Raw genomic sequence first — 19,924 nt, 5'->3', positions numbered from 1 at the left:
TATGTCCGACCCGGAGATCCTGAACTTTACCAGGAGGAAAACCAACATGGCAAGGCACCTGGGGCACGCTGACGTAAGTTCCTTGGTGTAAAGGTTAAAATTATTTATAAAATCTAATTTGTCAAACTCGTGGGGTAATTTTCTAAGCTAATTTTTATCGTCTTTTATAAAGTCTTTTATTCGTATTTAATGTAATTGAATCTCTATGCATGCGGGAAAAATTATTTATTTGTTGATTTTACTTGCTAGGATTTTTCTCGACATTGATAAGTTATTTATAAAATTTAAGTTGAATTTGAGACCCGTTAATAATTATTGGAATAAATTATTTTATTGAAATTTATAAAAATAAAGTTGAGTTCCAGTATTGCGGGTATTCGAGGCTTGTTGTTCGTGAGCGCGGCGCATGCGCAATATAATCCTAGATGTTTTATTTAACTTTAAATTATTAATTATATTACTAAAGGAATTTAACGTTAACTACATTTATTAAATAAACAAATAATTATTTATAATAAAAGAGTTTAATTTATATTTAAACCGATTTCTCCATTATTTCTCAACCATTTCCCTATCCCAAATCAAGCCGCGTACTCAGCTACATCAGGCATTCAAAGCCCAGTACTCAACATTTACACGAGTATCTGAAGGAGGATTGTCTGAACTTCCTGGTACAAGGAAGCCAGGGCATACCCTTATACACGATATTGGTAAAATTACTTCGTTTTTACAAAACTATTGAAGAAAAAAATATTTTATTTGCTATGAAAAAAATGAAAAAAATCATTCTTTTTTTTATAAACTTTAGAATGACTTATGAATCTTATTTTTACATGGATTGTATACATTACAGAAATGATTCCTATAAAATAGTATATCCACTCTTTTGTATGTATTTCAATAAAGCATGAACAAATCTAAAGAAAATATCATTCACAATTTTCAATCATCAATAACTATCTAGATTTTCTGTAGAAATCTTTAATTTCCAGAACAGAGAAAGCAAACAATTATTCAATTGAAAAAAAAGTCAATCTAAATCCTTTGTCGCAAAAATGTTAGTTAAATATAACAACTATTTACACTTTACGTACTTAGTAGGCTTGTCAGCTTATTTTTTGATTTATAAACTACTTTCGATAAATACTTCATTTCGTTTGTTGGTTTATTAATTTATTACATTTATGAATTGATAATTTAATTTTAATAGACCCTGGTAGAAATGATTCTGGTCACCGGATCAGGCTTCATATAATTTGCTCGATTAGGAATAAGGGCCCGAAAAATCACCCCTATTATTTGCCTGACTACAATGTTATGCGTTTGGAGATGGCCCCGGCAAAAAAGCCCGGTCAGGTAAGTAATCGGGCAAACAGTTAATTATCCGATCGGGTGTACGTGCTAGTGTATGATCGAGAAATAATTTAGAAACCTGAGTGGGTTTTTCGTAACCACCCTGACTATTTTACAGATTAAAATGCAGTACGCTGTAAGAGTGTGTATACAACACGGGAAAAAAGTTTTTCTATGATCATATATAAACGTATATATTAACATATAATATCATATAAGAAATATATAAAAATCATATATGATTACATAAAAGCTTATATGATCTTATAAAATTCTTACAAGAATTCATATACTCTTAGGAGAACTTTATAAAAAGTGATGTGATATTATATAATATTTTACTTTATAGCATTACCAGATAAAGTTTCATATACTTATATATAATCATATAAGAACTCATATAATTTTGTGAAATTCTTGTACGAATTTATATAATTTTAAAAAAGTTGATGTGATTTTTTATAAAGTTATAAATTCATTTATAACATTAGAAGATCAAATTTTATAACATATATACAGTTATATATGATTACATAAAAAGTCACATGATCTTATGAAAATTCGTGTAATCTTATAAAATCTTTTGAAAATTCTTATAAGAATTCAGATAGTTAATAAAAACTTATGTGATTTTACATAAAGTTATAGATAAATTTGTATAATTACAAAAGAGTTTAATAAGGTTATATAAAATCATACATGAATATATAAAAGTTTATGTAGTTTCATGATTTTTATATATAAATTTTGACGGTCTTATAGGTAGATTATCTTAAAGAAACTTACAATTTTAAATAAAAGACAAATTTGATCATATTTGGTGCATTACTTGTGTAGAATGTATCAATTTGACTATTTGATTCAAGTAATATACTATGGATTGTAAATATTTATAAGTGTAAAGCAGACTAGAGAAGCAGACGACGGACGCGCGATATTCAAAATTGAACACCATCTAGGTAGTACATTAGTTGGACGGGTGACCTCTTAGTAAAATAGCAGTTAACCGATATTATATTGTAGTGAATGGTATCTTAAATTAATATTACTTATACACTACAATGATAACACACTTAAATTAGAAATAATAACACCACAAATAACACCACAATTAACAGCAGTGAATTTTATTAATTAACTTATTTATTTGAATATTCTGGACCGCGTGTCATTGAATTTATTTCTTTAGGTATCTGTTTTACGTTTACGTGGACACTGAAATTTTATCTACAAAAATGCACTTAAAAATATAAGGGTTTATAAGATTATATACTTTGTTTATTTTATTTATTTAACAATGAGTCATTGTTAAACTTTAGATTTTTCTTTTAAAATATTTTAAGTACACTTTTGTTGATAAAAGATTTTTGTTAATTTTTACGGAAAGAGTTTCCAGATGTTCTGTGGGCCTTTATTCTATTGTGACCCGAGGGGTCATTAAAAATGCATTTGGTTGTTTGCTCTAGGATTTCTACGTGCGTCAGAGCAAACAAATTTACTAATTCTAAATATTTTACAACTACATTATTTCTTATCACTGTAGGGTTATTAAAAAAAAATAAAATCTGGTCACCACGTATTTTTGTCAATGAATAAATTTAAGTAAAATAAATTTTAAAGAAAAGAAATAGAAATAATAATGTTCAGCATTTGAGCTAGACGTAACATCTGAAAAAATGATTCATATTTTTATCATCAAATTAAAAAAAAATTCAATATATTAATCCATTTTTCGGCTGATTCGCTATATCTGAGGCAAATTCAGCTACTAAAAATATTCGAGAATGATATTTTATTTATTAATTGATAAAATTTTTGAAATAATTCTAAATAATCTGTAATCTAAAAAATAAAAAATTCGTTTTTTGGGTTCGAAATAATGGCAAATAAACAATATAGAATTGTTTTTTCTTATTGAATAACAATTAGTAATTAAGCTAATCGAAGGGAAACGATTTATTAAGCCAATGATATAAAATGTTATTTTTCTACATGTAGAAATTTTTTTTTTCAACTTTTTTAAAGGGTACCCCATTTTGCCCGCCAAAAATAAAAATTTCATCTTTACTAAAGTTTTGTACATCGCAATAACTAGTCAAATGGAAATTATTGATATTAATCGTATACTCGGTAGACTGTTATGCCCTGGTCTTCTATCTCTCTCTCTCTCTCTCTCTCTCTCTCTCTCTCTATATATATATATATATGTAAAGTTGATTATTTAAATATTAAATAAGAATTTAACCCAGTCTGAGGCATTGGCAAATGGTCAGTTGCCAAGGCTCGGCTTGACAAAAATTAAACTATCAGACCTGGCCCTGGCTGAGGCTCTGGCCAATGGTCACTACCCAAGGCTCGGCTTAATTTAATAAAACCAATGGACCAAGCCTCGGCCTCGACTTGGGCCAATGGTTAGCTACCAAGGCTTGGCTAAACGTAATTAAACCATCGGGCCAAGCCCTGGCCAAGCCTTAGGCCAATGGTCAGCTGCCGAAGCTTGGCAAGTGACAACAGGGCCAAGGCTCGGCCTATAGTCATCCTTGGCGATTCCTAACTGGGTACAAGCAATTCCCCTTCTCGCCTATTCTAAACGTTCACTCAATGGTTCTCCTCTGGCGCTACCTCCCCTTTTCCGCCTCAAATCGTTCAATTTCAGCCTCCGCAAAGAAGATTCACTTCAAAAATATATTTAAATATATTATTATATACAATGATATTAGGAAGATTTACATCATTATATACAGTTATATAGGACTATATATAAATTTATATAATTTAATATAATGATATATCATTGTATATAATAATATATGATTATATCTTATTATATAAAAAATTTTTTTCCCGGGTAACTGGGTTTTCGATAATTCGGACAATGAAATCATCTCTGGACTGATACCTTCTCGAGTACATGTCATCGCGCCTTACTTTCACTCCCCGATCGGGTGGTTGTCGGGCATTTTCTACCAGGGAAAATGGAAATTTAACTAATTCATGAAATAAAAAAAAAAATCCGGGCGTCGGTTGTTTTTGAGCTCAAGGAGCTCGAAAATGTTATTGCATGATTATTTTTTTATGAGCTTTGCAAACTCTAACAAGTTACACTTTATGCTAAAGTTTAAAAGTTCAAGAATCGACAATCATTAATGTACAAGCGGTTTTTAAATTCTTAATTTCCGATTATGTTCAATAAATTAAATGTATTGATGCGAAAATCAATGTCAGTGATCGAAATCGAGATTTAAATGTTTTGGCTTAGGTCAGAGCAATAATATGTAAAATATCCGAGAAAATTATTAAAAACTGGGTTTTTTCGATTTTTTTCGTTGATAATATGGTTTAAACTAAAGAACAAGTTTGATAGCATTATATGATGATCAAAAGAAACAATAAATAAGAAAAGTTTGTAATATTTTAGACACATTTTAGTACAGTACATTTTGATTTATCTGGAAAAAATTACATAGAATGTTATTTTTTTAAATTTTCAACGCTGATATCTTTTGAACTAATTAACTAATTTTGACGTTTGAGGTGGAAATAGTCGCGTTATATTGAATTCTAGAGCTGACTAGAATTTGAAAGCGATCGATTCAGCCGTCTTGAAGATATTTGAAAAAAACCGTTTTTTACCATTTCTCCAATAATATCTCTTGAACAAATTAACCGATTGAGATAATTAAGGCGGCATTTGACGTGTTTTATTGAGTTCTAGAGCTGAGTAGATTTTGAAGTCGATCGATCAATTCGTTTCTGAGAAATCAATAAAAAACTAAAAAAAAATTTTTTTTTTCGTAATTCGCCAATATTTTCGAGTCTACTCGATTAAATGATCTGAAATTTTCAGGAAAGTTGACAGCCAACAAGCTCTTTCAAGTGCTGCCTCAAACATCCAAATCAATTCATTAGTTAAAAAGTTATAGACCATTCACACACACACACACACACACACACACACACACACACACACACACACACACACACACACACACACACACACACATACACTCGGGCATCATTCTGAAAATTGTTAGAATAGCTTCCTAGGACCTCAAAACGTCGACATCTAATGAAAACTCGATTTTCGAAAATCGGGGTGAAAGCAATAACTTCTTTAAATTTCGGAAAATCATCGTTTTTTTAAGCGGGAAGTTAAAAATTTAATAAAATAAATATTAAAGTCTGATATAAAACTTAATTACTCACTAATGTAATTAGTTAAGCACAATCTTAGGAAATAATTTTTTCTCAAGCAACCAAGTAGAAGTAGTTGACTCGAGCACACAGCGCTTTGCTAAGTATAAAGATCTTATAGTTGCATACTCTTTAAAGCATCTTTTCTCTTTTCTCGAAGTTAGCTTCCGCGAACCTGTCTCTTAGCATCGTGAGTTTTGTAAGAAAAGAGTAGAGAGGCAAGATGAAACGTTGGGTAGAAAAAGGAAGCTAGTGGCTCTGTTGAGGATAAGAAAAAGATAGTGGAGAGCAAGAGGAAGAAAGAGAAAAGGTTCCATAGTACTCAACGAAAATGGAGGGTTTTCCGGATGGAAGCTGAAGCTTGTAGAGGTCAAATACTTTTAACAGATTTCTCGTAAAGATTTTGTGTTTTACCAAGAAACGCTTGATGACAGAACGCCGCCAAAGTTCACGCTCCGGAAGTGAAAAATTAATCTGCACTTTAACCCCTCATAGAAGCGCTTGTTATGCTCTCTACTTTACTGTACTCCTGAGCCAAAACTTGCTTGACACAGGCTTATTAAAATTGCAATACTTAAAAATTCTTTTTCTTTCATTAATAATTTTAAGGAAAATTTTGTTTGTTGTAAATACTTGTAATCACTAGTGAAAAGTTTTATTATTATCACATGATTAAGTGTATTATTTATTTTTATCTATATTTGAATATTGTAGAGAAGAAAAAAATCAAAAAATGGCAAAAACCGATTGACAGAGAAATTTGCTTAAATCTATACTGAAACTTCATAAAAATATTGCTTCTCTTGAAGATGAATGTAAAAATGAAGAATACAAATAGTCAATTTTATCAGATAAAAAATATAAAAATGTTTGTTCGTGTTCTACAAAACTGTTATTGGCATTAAATATTTATTTACAACGACTCTAAACTTGCTAATATTCAATAAACATATGATGGCTGGCAATATATTTATTATATGTATGAATATTGGTTAACTACATATCAATAAATGTCGATTTGAAACGAATCAAACATAACCCGTCACTAAATATAAATAAATTTTAGTAACAGCAAATAAACTTGTCTCTCAATATAAAGATATCGGTGTATTTATATCTTTCATTACTAATACGATGGAAATATAAATATTCAATTCATTTTTATAACAGAAAGGTTACCTTGTCGAGTCCGATAGTCCTCGATAAACATACGTTGTTGCGGAACAGAGGAAGGCATTTGCTTTTTGCCAAAGTATTAACCACTGATCGGTAAACGGTCATTTATGATTCGCTTTGCAAATACGATAAGTCGCAATAAACGGGCATGCGTTGAACAAAATACTTCTTTAATCTCACGGCTACATGAATATTTTCAAGTATGACTTTTTATCATAATGGTTTCAAAAGCGACTAGTTGACATCATAAATATAATCGTAAATATAACCTTATCTTAATAGTTTTTATAACTATAGATATAATTTTATAACTCATTAATATTCGCCATGTTGTTTACAACTGATGTCGATTTATGATTTAGTATAGACATCTCGAAGCACATGATTGGAAATAATTATTTTTTCTAGGTAAAATAATTGATTTTATTTTAGAATAATTATACACATTAAGGCTGAGCCATACTTAACGAAATCTCGAATCTAAGATTTCTTATTACGTTTTAAATGTGTATGAGACCCCAATGATAAAAATCTTTTGAGGAAGTTCGTCTTTTCCTTTCTGTCGGAAGCGAAAAGAATCGCTAAAAATGATGATTATTTAATAAATAATTAGAAATCTTAAATTCGAGATTTCGTTAGGTGCTGGGGCCTTAAAGTAAAAAAAAATTCTACAAGTATAAAAATAATTTTTACTAAATTATTATGTAAATTTAGAATATTACATTGATTTCTTAAGCGTCCCGCTGAGAAAAGTGAGAATTTCCAAAAAAAAGGGAAGTTATTGGGTTCGGTCCGATTTTCGAAAATCGAATTTCCAACAGATCTTGACGTTTTGAGGTTCTAGAGAACTATTCTGACTAATTCCACATAATATATATGTATATTAGACTGTGTCAAAATAAGTTTTTTTTTTTCGATTGAACGTATCTTAAAAGTTTCTTGTATGAAAAAAATTAAATTTGAAAAAAAAATTCTTCTAAAGTTTGAGCTCAATATTTCCAAAATTGTGCTGGCGTAAAGGGAGGTCTCTTTTCCCATTTAAATAACATTGCATAAATTTTTTTTTATTTTTAAAATAACTGCACGAAGCAAATTTTTTTTTTTTCAAATTTGCTCTCCACTATCTTGTCAATTTTTTTTCTAAACTCAACAGAAATGTAGTTACACAGGGCCGAATAGGAGGAAAAAAATCTGAGCATCGGTTGGCCCTGTGGGCCAGTCCCAAAACTTCCCACTGTTTTCGAGCTCGGAGGGCTTGAAATAATTAGTGTCATTTCATTTTGGAGCTCTTCAAACTTGCAAATACCTTTGTTTCCTTTTTTTATGAGCTTTTCGAGCTCAAAAGAGTTACGTTTTGTATTAAAATTGAAAAATTTTGAATCCAAAATAATTAATGAATAAACGTTTTTCACATATTTATTCACAATTATGTTCAATAATTATCTCAATAATGAGTTTACGTGATAGGTTGTATCTATGTCATGTAAGTATATTGTGGTACGAGCGAACATGATGATTTTTGAGCAGTCACTTCCAATGACTTATATGAAGAAAAACATATTAGTTTTGAGTTATTTTACTCAGTAATTTGATGTTATTCAATAAAAAAGCAGGTACAGATTTTACATTTATTATTTCGTCAACGATATCTCTCGAACGGATTATCTGATTAGGGCGTTCTTGGCAGCAATCGAATGCTTTTATGAAGTTCTAGAGCTGATTAGATTTTGGGACTGATCGATTCGATAGTTTCTGGAATATTCACGAAAGAATGAAAAAAAAAAAAACGATTTTTTTTTTATTCTTTCATCGACGATATCTCTCGGACAGATTGTCCGATTGAGACGTTTGACATACAGCCATCACTTTGAAAATGTCTGAATAGCATCCTAGCACCTTCGACTGTCGACATATGATGAAAACCCGATTTTTGAAAATCGGGGTGAAATCAATAACTTCCCGATTTTTTTGAAAATCGTCGATTTTCTGAGCAGGAAGTTAAAAATAATTAATGAATTAATAACAGAAAAAAATGTATTATTTTAACTTATCAATTGATTAACTTAATTTAATTCATTATTCATCAAAAATTTTTAAATTAATATTATATCGAATTAATAACAATAAAAATTTACAATAAAACAGAAATTAATTATAATTATAACTAAAACAGAAATTAATTTGAATTATAATTAATTTCTGTTTAAATGTAAATTTTGTTTTGTTATTATTCGAAATAATGTTGAATTAGAGAATTTTCGATGAATAATGAAGTGAATTGAGTTAATTAATTGATAAGTTAAAATAATAAATTTTTTTCTTTTATTTATTCATTAATAATTTTTTTTCTCCTATTTGACCCTTTGTAACTTTATTTATTTTGAGCTTAGAGAAGAGATGGACATAGGCAATTTTGTAGAGAACCAAATTTCCGACAAGATAGTTGAAAGCAAAATTGAAAAAAAATTTTTCTTCGTGTAGTTATTTTAAAAATAAAAAAAATAATAATTTGAAATGTTATTTAAACGGGAAAGGAGACCCCCCTTTGCACCAGCTCAATTTGTGAGATATTGAGCTCAAACTTTAGGAGAATTTTTTGTTCATATTGAAAAAACTTTTAAGATACGTTTAATCGAAAAAAAAAAAACTTATTTTGACACCGCCCAATTTATATATATATATATATATATATATATATATATATATATATATATATATATATATATATATATATATATACTAGCCGCTACCCGTGGCTTCGCACACGTAAGTTCTACAATACATATATTACTATTATAATAAGATTTACTAAATAATTCAAGTAAATATATATATATATATATATATATATATATATATATATATATATATATATATATATATATATATATATACATATGTATGTATGTGTATGTTATTTTATGTTCTTTGAGCTTATTTCGATTCATTTTCAAGTATTATGTTTCCTATAATCATCATAGTCAGTCTCATTATTATAATTATACTAAAATCATGTCAATAGCAATTAAAATATTTTTATGAACAATTAATTATCACATAACGTAATTCTTATTAAATCAATTATTTTTTAATTAAACTTCTGTCATCGAATCTTTTTCCATTTCCTCTAAGATTTTATTACTAACTGTAGCTTCCACCATATCTATATTAAATATCAAATGTTTATATTATGATAGCGATTAATTAATTCCCTGATTAAAACAAACGATTCAAAATAATTCAAAACGATTTAATCTTAATGCTATATAGATACATATTTATTATTGAGTAAATCGCTTTGTTTAATCAGGATTAGTTCTTATTATTTTATCAATATATTATTACTTTTTTTTATCCAATCATTTTTTAATTTTTTTTGTTTTTCTAATCTTTTTTTGTTTTCTTCAATTTTAATTATCAGTTCGCCAAATTCTTCGAATGATAGTAATGTTCTATATAGGGCATCCGTGTATGATATCTATTATTTAAAAATTAGTAGTTAATAGAGTAGTTATTATAATAATATTTAAGATTACAAATAATATTTTAAATGATAGCAACTTTTCTCGCATCCTCGAAAGCTTTCCCAGTGGACTCAGACACGCCTTCATGAAACCCTACATTTTCATGAAATCTTCCAGATTTGAGAAGAACTCTTACCACCGTCGAACACCCAACATAAACAATTTTATTATTTTCATTTACAAAATCTAAATAATAAATTAAAAAATTTTAATTTATAAATAATTTTTAGATGAATAAAAAAAACTATCAATTACAGTTATTTCAAAAGCAAAATATTACCAATTGTTTGATCAATTATTTCATGAGCCCAATTATCTCTACTGAATAATTTATTTGCTTGTTCGAATAAAAATTATAAGTCATAGTGATTTACCGCCATTTTTTTCAGTTCAAAATTATTATATTGAACCAATATTTTATGTTGATAATACTATATGAATTAGTAAATAAAAATAATTGAAATGTGATAAATAAATTTTATGAAAACGTGAAGTTAGCTAATTAAAGTAATTAAAAAAAAAAACTGTTTATTTACTAAATTATATTTTCATAACGTCTATCACACATAAAAGAATTAACAAAATAATTTTGTGCATCTGGAAATAATTATAATAAATGAATAAAATCTTATAAAATAAAATTTAAATTTAAAAACTAATTTATTTAAAACAAAATGATGAAGCAATATAATATTGATTTTTCTAAAACCCATCCTTATGGAATTATTTATCCTAGAAAAAAGAGAAGGTAACCATATATATACAATAATAAAATTTATGTTTATATTATGATGTATATTTTACATGTATATATATATATATATATTGATAAATATATATATATATATATAAATATATATATTTTACATTTTAGTTTTCGCTTTCTTTTTTTTTTTTTTTTTTTTTTTTTTTTTAGTCAATTCTCATTTACACAACTAAAAATATTTGTTTGATTGGTCAATAAAAATTGATTATAAATAAAATATCTACGTATAGTTATAAAAATGATAATAGCAATAAAATAATATAAACTTTATAAATTTTAGTTTTACCGGGTACGTTTCAATGATTGTTGGGTCAAAAATAATAAATGGAAAAAATAAATTTATCTTTATTATCAACGAAGGTTATAATAATAACTATTAAATAATAGTTAACGATCGACCGTCTGAAATAGAAAATAAGATTTCTTTGAATCAAGTAAATAATTAATAAAATAGTATGTATCTAATATTTTGCAAATTAATAATAGTTAACTTTTTTATGTTGATAAAGGTTCTCAAAATCAAAGATGCATATGCAACATTCAGAATTGATTTTAATTTAGACATTTATCCTCTGTCTCATTTCAATTTTGAAGTCGACAAATTAGCAAATGTTGAAATAACACCCATTTATTTACATACAAATGATTTCCGTCAGCCGTTAAGCAATTTTCAAATTATTGTTGAGACTGAGGAAGATGAATAATTTTTATCTTAAATTATATCAGGTAGATACTTGTATTGTTTACAGTTATTTATGAGTTTAATTTAACTTAGAAAATTAATACATATATTTAATTATTTCTATTTTAATAATGATGTGGATTGTACGAAAACAATAAAAAAAATAATCAATGAAAATAAAATAATATAAATATTTTAATATTTTAATTATACTTTATACATATAAATTTATGATTATATAAATACATACATATGTATTTATGTAAGTTATGCATACATATATGTTTATATGAGTTGTGTTACTTATAAATAATATTATATCGAAGTTTATATTTTTCAAATATTAATTTATTAATTCAGTACTTCAGTATAGACTACATTACGGGTTTTTTCTCCATTGACACAAACATATACATTTTTATTTGATCTTACTCTTGATAATGATACATATAGTTGTCCATGTGAAAAACAGGGAGTTCGAAGATCTACTCCAGTAATGCTCATCGTTTGTCCTTGAGCTTTGTTTATTGTCATTGTAAAAGAAAGACTGACAGGAAATTGAATGCGTTTGAATTCGAATGGAAAATTATTAGGTATAAGAGGTATGCGAGGAATGAATACACTTTCACCCTTTCCTGATCCAGTTAATATAGTAGCTTCTATAACATTCTTTTGTAATTTTGTGACTCGTAATCTTGTACCATTACAAAGTTGAGGTGGATTTAAATTTCTCAATAAAATTATAGGAGCGCCAATTTTTAATTTAATTGTATGCGATGGAAGTCCTGGTACACTTATTGAATTTAAGAAGTCAACAGTATAGTTTGTTGCGTCATCTGGATTAATCGTGGTATTGATTGATGCATAAACCATCTCATTTGCATCAAACTTATCTATTATAGTATTATTAATACGGACTACCATTTCATTTTTAGGACATAAAATAGCTCTCTCTGATAACCACGAGTCCTCTTTATTTTTAATATCTTTTATACCTGGATATACTTTTTCTATCAAATCTTCTATAGATGGTACTATTGAACATAATTCATCAGGCAGAGATACTTCTCCATTTTCATCGTTTATATTTCCACCCCCTACATCCAACAATAAATTAGAAAATTTTTGAGAAATTGGATCACCTCCTTGATGGACTCGCATGTTTACAGTTAGTGATAGTTTTTTAATATTATTCCATAGATATGATCGTTTAAGAGATGCATTCACTTCATCAGCTCTTGTACCTCTAGTAATTACCGGTAAAGGCTGACGAAAATCACCGGAAAATAAAAAAGTTATGCCCCCCATTCTTTTTGTATTGTTTCGTAAGTCTTGTAGTGTTCTGTCAACAGCTTCTATTGCTTTCTTGTTGGCCATCGTGCATTCATCCCAGACTATTAAGCATGCATCTCTCATCACTTTTGCTTTATCACTATTCCTAGAGATATTACAAACTGGTGATTCATATCTGTCAATGTCTATCAGTATTTTGAACATGGAATGGGCCGTTTTACCACCAGGTAAAATGGTTGCTGAGATACCTGAAGATGCTACTGCAAGCGCAATTTTACCACTACCTCTAACTTTAGATAATATCAAATTTATTAAAAACGTTTTTCCTGTGCCCCCAGGTGCATCAATAAAAAACATTCCCCCTTCTAACGTGTCTATGCTATTCATAATTTCATCGTAAATTTTTTTTTGGTCTACATTAATTTTGAATTCATTTTTTTTTACAAAAGCCATCAGTATCGATTTGTCATAACTTGTTTCAGCTAGATATTCTCTGTTTATCTGAAAATTATCATTAATATTCGGTATCGGCATTCCATATTGATCTAAAGGTTTTCCCCCGATAGAAATAATTGTATTTTCTAAGTCTATGAGACAACGATTCTCAAGCTCTTCTTTATGTAAATTTAAATCAATATCAGGAAAACTTCTTATCAATTTTCTTCCATAATCTCCATATAAATATTTTTTATACTTTGTCCATAATTCTTTAGGGTCAGAAGGGTGACAAAATACTACAATAATTGCAAAAAGTTGCCTTAGTTTAAATGGACTATCGGTAACACACGCTTCTTTTAAAGTTTCATCCCAATGGGAGTCATCTTCAATAAGATCAAGAGCTTTGCAAGCTGCTTGATATGATTGATATACCACACCATTAACTGTTCTTATATCTTTAAAAGATGTTGGGCCTCTAACGGTGTGAAGTAATAGACGTAAGAAATAACACTCTGTATTACCAGGATGAATTGTGTATACTCTTCCAATAACGTGTTCTTTAAAAATACCAGGATAACCTTCAACAGGATTTCCTCTTTTCCTCCTCTTGAATACTTTAGATTGTTTATCAAATATATAATATGCAGGTACTTCGTCATATAAAAGTGTCTTTGCGAAAATTTCCTCTCGGCATAATTGAAAATAGGCCAATAATGTTGTGTTTTTGGGATTAGTAATTTGATCAATAACATTTTCTGTGTTGAAATATACTCGCTGTCCATTTTCTAAATGAACATCCAAGTGAACCACGGGAGGAAATCTCTCATGTATTGGGAAAGACATTATACGCCAAGTTGCTTCTGAGGTACTAATGTATCTCCCAGATTGGTATTTCGTTATCTCATCGTTTTCATTTTTAAGTCCAAACGTTGCTTGATCACTTCCTTTATTCACATATTTACAAATGTATTTTATAGATTGCACACTGCTACAATACTCGACATTTAAATGTGTTTCAAAAGTTCGGGATAATACTGGTGAATAAGGGACGATCCAACGATTATCTACTTCTATATTATTTCCATTTACCTTAACTTGAGCGACAAATCCTCCCGCTTCCGTTGATCTCCGCCGGTAAGATGGATAGCCATCCTCTCCAGTTATCGTTTCATTTACAAATGCTTTCGGAAATCGTTTACTACAACGATTGTCTTTCATACACGGAGATTTTGAATTAATTATTCCACATGGTCCATGAATCATATGTTTTTTAATAATATTATATAAATCTAAATCCTCCTGAGGATTAGGAAATTCTGCTTTTATAATACTATCTATTCTATTAGGTGTTACTTTATCTTCAAGCCATAAGAGAATATGAGCATGAGGAAGACCTCGTTTCTGCCACTCTACAGAATACATATAACATTTAACGGATCCAAAAATTTTTCCTTTAAATAATAAATCAATTAATTTTTTCAACTTCAAGTGAAAAACTCTAGATATAATATCGTGCCGGTTAGATGCAGATTGCCCTTCGTACAGCTCTCTTGTTATTTCTATCCAATTAGGATTAGTGGTCATAGTTATAAAAAGATCAGGACGACCATACTTCTTTACATAACTAAATGCATCTTGTGTTCGCTCATGCATGTATCTTGGGCTTCCTGTAAAACTGGATGGGAGAATAACTAAACGACCTAAATGATCAATATTACTTTCAACGCGCAAAGCATCTTGTAAGTGAATATAGTTTTCGGCTCTAAGTTGTTTTTGACTATTTCTTATAAATGACAATCGCTCGGTTTCAATTTTCGCATACATATCAACCCAAAATTGATTTGAAATTTGACGATAACGGTGTAAATTATTAAACTCATTAGATCTCATCATAAGTCTGTAGCAGTAAAATTGTAAAGCTGAAATTTTTTTATTCGTGTCTTCTGCTTGTTGTCCAGAATGAAATATATTGAAATTATAGCCGTCTTCTCCACGACAAAATATAAGTGGATATTGAAGGGCATCATACGACCGGTGAGTCTCACTTATTCTTTGAAGATCTCCTGTACGCAAAGATAGAACAATATCTCTCTTTTGACACTCTTGATCAACTAACACTACAGCTACTTCATTTGTAGAAGGCTTATTATACCGGCCTTTATGATCGGAAATTGGTTTACGGTCTGCATTGATTACTAATTGATAATTATCTTTGTTTTCGAGTGGAATAGATTCTAAAGCCGATTTAAAGTCATGCACATAAGGATACTTGAAGGAGCATATTTTGTAGGTCTGTTATGAGATTTTCATTTAAATTATTATTATAGGACATTCGAAGATTAATTTGCTCATTATAATCAGCTATAAAATATATCTGTAAAAATTTTGAAGGTTGATCACTTTCAGGAAACAATGAACCAATTAAATGGTATACTTGTCCCTGGATTTTAAAAGTCGGCATAAAGTTTCCCTCAGATACAATATTTGCACCGAATGAAGTCATCTGAAAAGCATTGTTGTAAGACCTTACAGCGTTCAAAAATGATTTTGATTGAACGTGTTTTCCATCCAGCAGAGATTTTAAAGGTTCGGGAGGTTCAAGTAAAGGTGTTAATCGAATTTTACCTGATGAACAGCATAATCCAACAGATTCACCGACCCACTTTAATGCATTACAGTAATTACAAACCTTAGTCATTGGACCAACATCAGATTCCTGTTTGTAATTAATAGACGGATCGTAGGAGAAACCACTATTCAATTTTGATTGCCAACGGATATTTCGTCTCTGAGTTTGTCTATTCTTATCAGCATTTAATCGTTGCTGATGTTCTGAATCAGATTCTAACTGTCTATGGACGGTATGCCATTGGCGATCCAAAGACAATCTTTCTGTTCGTCTGTCGTTAAACTCTGATTCACGAAGAGCCGAAATTCTTTCGTTTTCCATCATTAAATTTGCTTCTTTTTTCTTCTTTAACCTGTAGTATCTATTTCTAGCTGCAGCTCTACTTTCATCGCGTTTGAATGCAGATTCTGATCGTCGCTGAAGAGCGTGATGTTCTCGGTCGATCATTAGGCGAGTTTCACGATCAAATATAGATTCCTGTGAGCGAGATAAAGTATGGTGTTCACGATCGTGAGTCAATCTCTGATTACGATGTTCATCTGATTCGTTATTGCGTGCAATAGTGTGCTGTTGACGATCACGTGATAATCGGTGGATACGTCGTTCATCAGATGCATTATGATATGTAATAAGGTGGCGTGCACGATCATCCGCCAATCTTCTTTCATAAGCTATCTCTGATTCGACTTTCCTCTTATTAGCATGTTGCATTCTATCAAAAGCAAGGCGAATTTCAGATTGTTCTGGTGTTTCATTAGCTCGTAAATTACTTTTCCTTTCTTTCTGAATTTTCAGTCTCTCGTCTCGTTCACATTGAGTTTCAGATAGGCGAAGAAGTTTGTTGCTTCTTGCTTTGGCTGATGATGAACTCAAATTTGATTTTCGTTTTTTAGGCATTTTTAATGAAAATATAACGAATAATAACGATACATATCTAAAATATAAAATTATTAATTACGATAAGTTATATTGAATTGGTCAATCTTGGTTACCTTAGCATACAAAAATAAAAATTACTATAGATAACTAAGTGAAATCAAGTACTTATCTTTATCTTTTGAATCCAATTTTTTATATAAGTTAATGCACAAAAATTGTTTATAAATAATATAAATGATTATTTATAGGTTATGATCTTCATTTATTTTACATATTGCGTAAGATACGTAATTTTGTCTTTTTAATCCTATATATCATACAATAAATTAAAAAAATTCAAGTAATAAATTAAATAGATTTACATTCTTACTTAGTTACAAATAAGTCAGATTAGACACTCTTATTTTGACTGCTTAATGAAATGTGATAGACGATTCAATTGACAGAAACAATTGATAAATGAAACAAAATCTAATCTAAAAAAAAAAAGTATAAAAAACAATTGATACGCGTTATATAAAAACAATTGACGCTAATGGAATAAAAACAATTGATGGCTGTAATTTAACTGTTTTTTTCTTATACTTTTAGAAAAATAATTTATATACCCGAATTCTGATTTATAATTGATTTAAAAAGTAGCCTATATTTTAAGTGACAGCATCTTGTATATGTATAAAAAATTTCATCTCAATCAGATAAGTGGTTGATTAGTTATAAAGGTACAAACCGACAGAGAGACAGACAGACGAAAATTCTAAAAAAGGTAGATACAGTATGAGTAGGTCATAAAAATGATATTTGACGCGTAATTCGAAATAAAATCACCATGTACAGACAGAGCCTATAGATTTATATATTAGTATAGATATAGATATAGATATAGATATATATATATATATATATATATATATATATATATATATATATATATATATATATATATATATATATATATATATATATAAATATTCAGTCGAGACAACTAAAAAAAAAGCTGTCGAACTTTCATTAATTACCGACATTTTTAAACAAAAGGCACTAAATAAATAGTAAACAAAACATACTCAAATCTGTAACTTTGTTTATTTTTTATAAATATTGCTCATAAATAAAAATATCACAAGTCCATGATTTAATCTAGTTTTGTCCTTGCAAATTTTCAGAACTTAATTTTTTTTTTTGTTCAAGACTTAATCTAGTTTTGTTTGCCCGTAACGCAATTGTTTTTTACAACAACAGATTGAAAACAGCTTAAAATTTTTATAGAAGTTCAAAAACAGATCAACTAGTCCAATTAGATTGAAATCAGATCAAATTTTTCGATCCGGGTAAATCAAAAACAGATTAAAATTTTTATAGAAGTTCAATTACAGATCAAATAATCCTAATACAGTCCAGTTAGACTAAAATCAGATCAAATTTTTCAACCCGGGAAGTCTAGGCCGAGGTTTGGTCCAATGGTTTGATTAAATTAAGCCGAGCCTCGGGTAGGTTTCCACTATATTAAATTAGTGTAATACCGTACGATGGGTGGTGTGGCTCAATAAGTTGTAGATGAAATTGAACGGAATATAGTACAGTGCCGGATAGCTCAACTGGTAGAGCACTCGGCGTGATACCGACATGGTCTGGGTTCGATTCCCAGTTTGGGCTATCTATATTTTTCTCAATTTATCTATAAATTGTCTTATTGAGAAGGTTTGCATGTTTTAGGTTTCCACTATATTAAATTGGCCCGAGCCTCCACCAAGGCCAGGCTCTGTTTTAATTTTTGTTAAATCGAGCCTTGGCCGCTGACTATTGACTCAAGAATCCCGGAGGTTTGGCTGAGGTTTGATTTTTTGTTTTCCAAGCCTTGGCCAACGCTCGAGTTTTTATTTCCAAGGCTCGGCCGAGACTTAATGTTTTGTTTTCCAAGGCTTGGACCAATGCTCACCCAATGGTTCAGCAAAGGGTTGACCAAGGCTTGCGCCAAAGCTTTTTCTTTTTTTTAAGTTTATTTATTTAAATAATAACATTCGTACATTTTTTTCATTTTAATTGTTTTCTAGTGTATAGCCGCAATTACGGCCTTTTACACTTTTTGCCTTTATATGGCAAACTGCTTTACTTCTCCTCCTCTGTCTTCCGTTGTGCGGCTGTGGCCCGACTTGTGCTTATACTGTACTGCATCATTACGGTGATGCTCTGCAACCTCCCTTGTATAATGGAGGTGCAGTGGCTAGGGAAACCACAGAGAAAACCTAACCAGTACAGTTCGGTTTGGGTGAAGCTTCAATGATCGATAAAATTCCCATTTCACCGATCACTGGATCTTCATCCCGCGCCTAGCGAACAGAGACCTTCGTTCGGACCCGCCGTGTGGCTAAATGGTCACCCAGCCAAGTAGTGATCATGCTCGATGCTACTTAACTTCGGTGATCACCCGAGCCACGCGCGCCGAACGGCTGCCTCAGCCGCCTATAACATTCGTACATTTTTTTTTAAAGTGTAAATAAACTAATTTAAAAAAACTCCTTATTCTAGTGAGTACTTTAAGTAAGCGCTGGCTGTCGTTGACAGCTCTCGGCTTCTTGCAGTCTGTTTGTCATTTTAGCAATTTAAATCTCTGTTTTGATTTCGATAAGATATAAGTTTTTTGTTTATCTATCTCGCTTTATGGTGTGCTGTGTGGGAAAAAATTTATAAAAATCAAAAAAATCCCGAGCATGTATCTTAATTTTTACCCTTAAAACTAACTTATTACTAGTATTTATATACATATTTACATTTATTAGAGTGTTATTATGATATCTTATTATAATATTTGGTCTTATTTTTGTTTTAGTATAAAAAAACAGAAAAAATTTATAAATTTTTGTACTTATTATTTAGTCACTGTATTATTGTTATTAGCTATTTAGGATCATTTGTCTTTGACGAAGTTCCTTGTACTCGTTAGTGGTTTTATCAATCCACTAATATTTCTTTGCATCTAGTCTGTAGAA

General features: G+C 29.5%; 2 protein-coding genes and 1 long non-coding RNA gene across 3 annotated transcripts; all 3 read right to left on the bottom strand.

Moving 5' to 3' along the window:
* Positions 1 to 11,983: 11,983 nt before the first annotated feature.
* Positions 11,984 to 12,889, bottom strand: LOC128668388 (ATP-dependent DNA helicase PIF6-like). Its single transcript, XM_053741250.1, has one exon. The coding sequence runs from the start codon at positions 12,854 to 12,856 to the stop codon at positions 12,047 to 12,049; it is 810 nt and encodes a 269-aa protein (XP_053597225.1). The 5' UTR covers positions 12,857 to 12,889; the 3' UTR covers positions 11,984 to 12,046.
* A 356-nt stretch (positions 12,890 to 13,245) lies between these two features.
* On the bottom strand, positions 13,246 to 16,766 carry LOC128668475 (uncharacterized). The gene is made up of 4 exons (XM_053741555.1): positions 15,861 to 16,766; positions 15,145 to 15,718; positions 13,433 to 14,835; positions 13,246 to 13,278 (listed from the first exon to the last, which is right to left on the bottom strand). The coding sequence occupies exons 1-4, from the start codon at positions 16,764 to 16,766 to the stop codon at positions 13,246 to 13,248; spliced, it is 2,916 nt and encodes a 971-aa protein (XP_053597530.1).
* A 21-nt stretch (positions 16,767 to 16,787) lies between these two features.
* On the bottom strand, positions 16,788 to 17,721 carry LOC128668384 (uncharacterized). Its single transcript, XR_008404122.1, has 3 exons — positions 17,543 to 17,721; positions 17,305 to 17,410; positions 16,788 to 17,241 (listed from the first exon to the last, which is right to left on the bottom strand). It is a non-coding gene; the product is annotated as an uncharacterized LOC128668384 (long non-coding RNA).
* Positions 17,722 to 19,924: the final 2,203 nt, after the last annotated feature.

This window comes from Microplitis demolitor, chromosome 8, assembly GCF_026212275.2.
Source record: "Microplitis demolitor isolate Queensland-Clemson2020A chromosome 8, iyMicDemo2.1a, whole genome shotgun sequence".
NCBI lineage: Eukaryota > Metazoa > Arthropoda > Insecta > Hymenoptera > Braconidae > Microplitis > Microplitis demolitor.
The sequence above is the reverse complement of the archived record's forward strand: the minus strand, read 5'-3'. Positions and strand labels throughout refer to the sequence as shown.

Excerpts from the sequence above, each read along its gene's own strand:
- LOC128668388 (XM_053741250.1), bottom strand. The coding sequence starts at position 12,856 with ATGCGAGTCCATCAAGGAGGTGATCCAATTTCTCAAAAATTTTCTAAT.
- LOC128668475 (XM_053741555.1), bottom strand. The coding sequence starts at position 16,766 with ATGCAACATGCTAATAAGAGGAAAGTCGAATCAGAGATAGCTTATGAA. Across the intron at positions 14,836-15,144 it reads AGATGCTTTGCGCGTTGAAA|AGTGGCAGAAACGAGGTCTT; the intron begins GTAATATTGATC and ends TGTATTCTGTAG. Across the intron at positions 13,279-13,432 it reads AATCGATACTGATGGCTTTT|TTAGAGGTAGTGGTAAAATT; the intron begins GTAAAAAAAAAT and ends TATTATCTAAAG.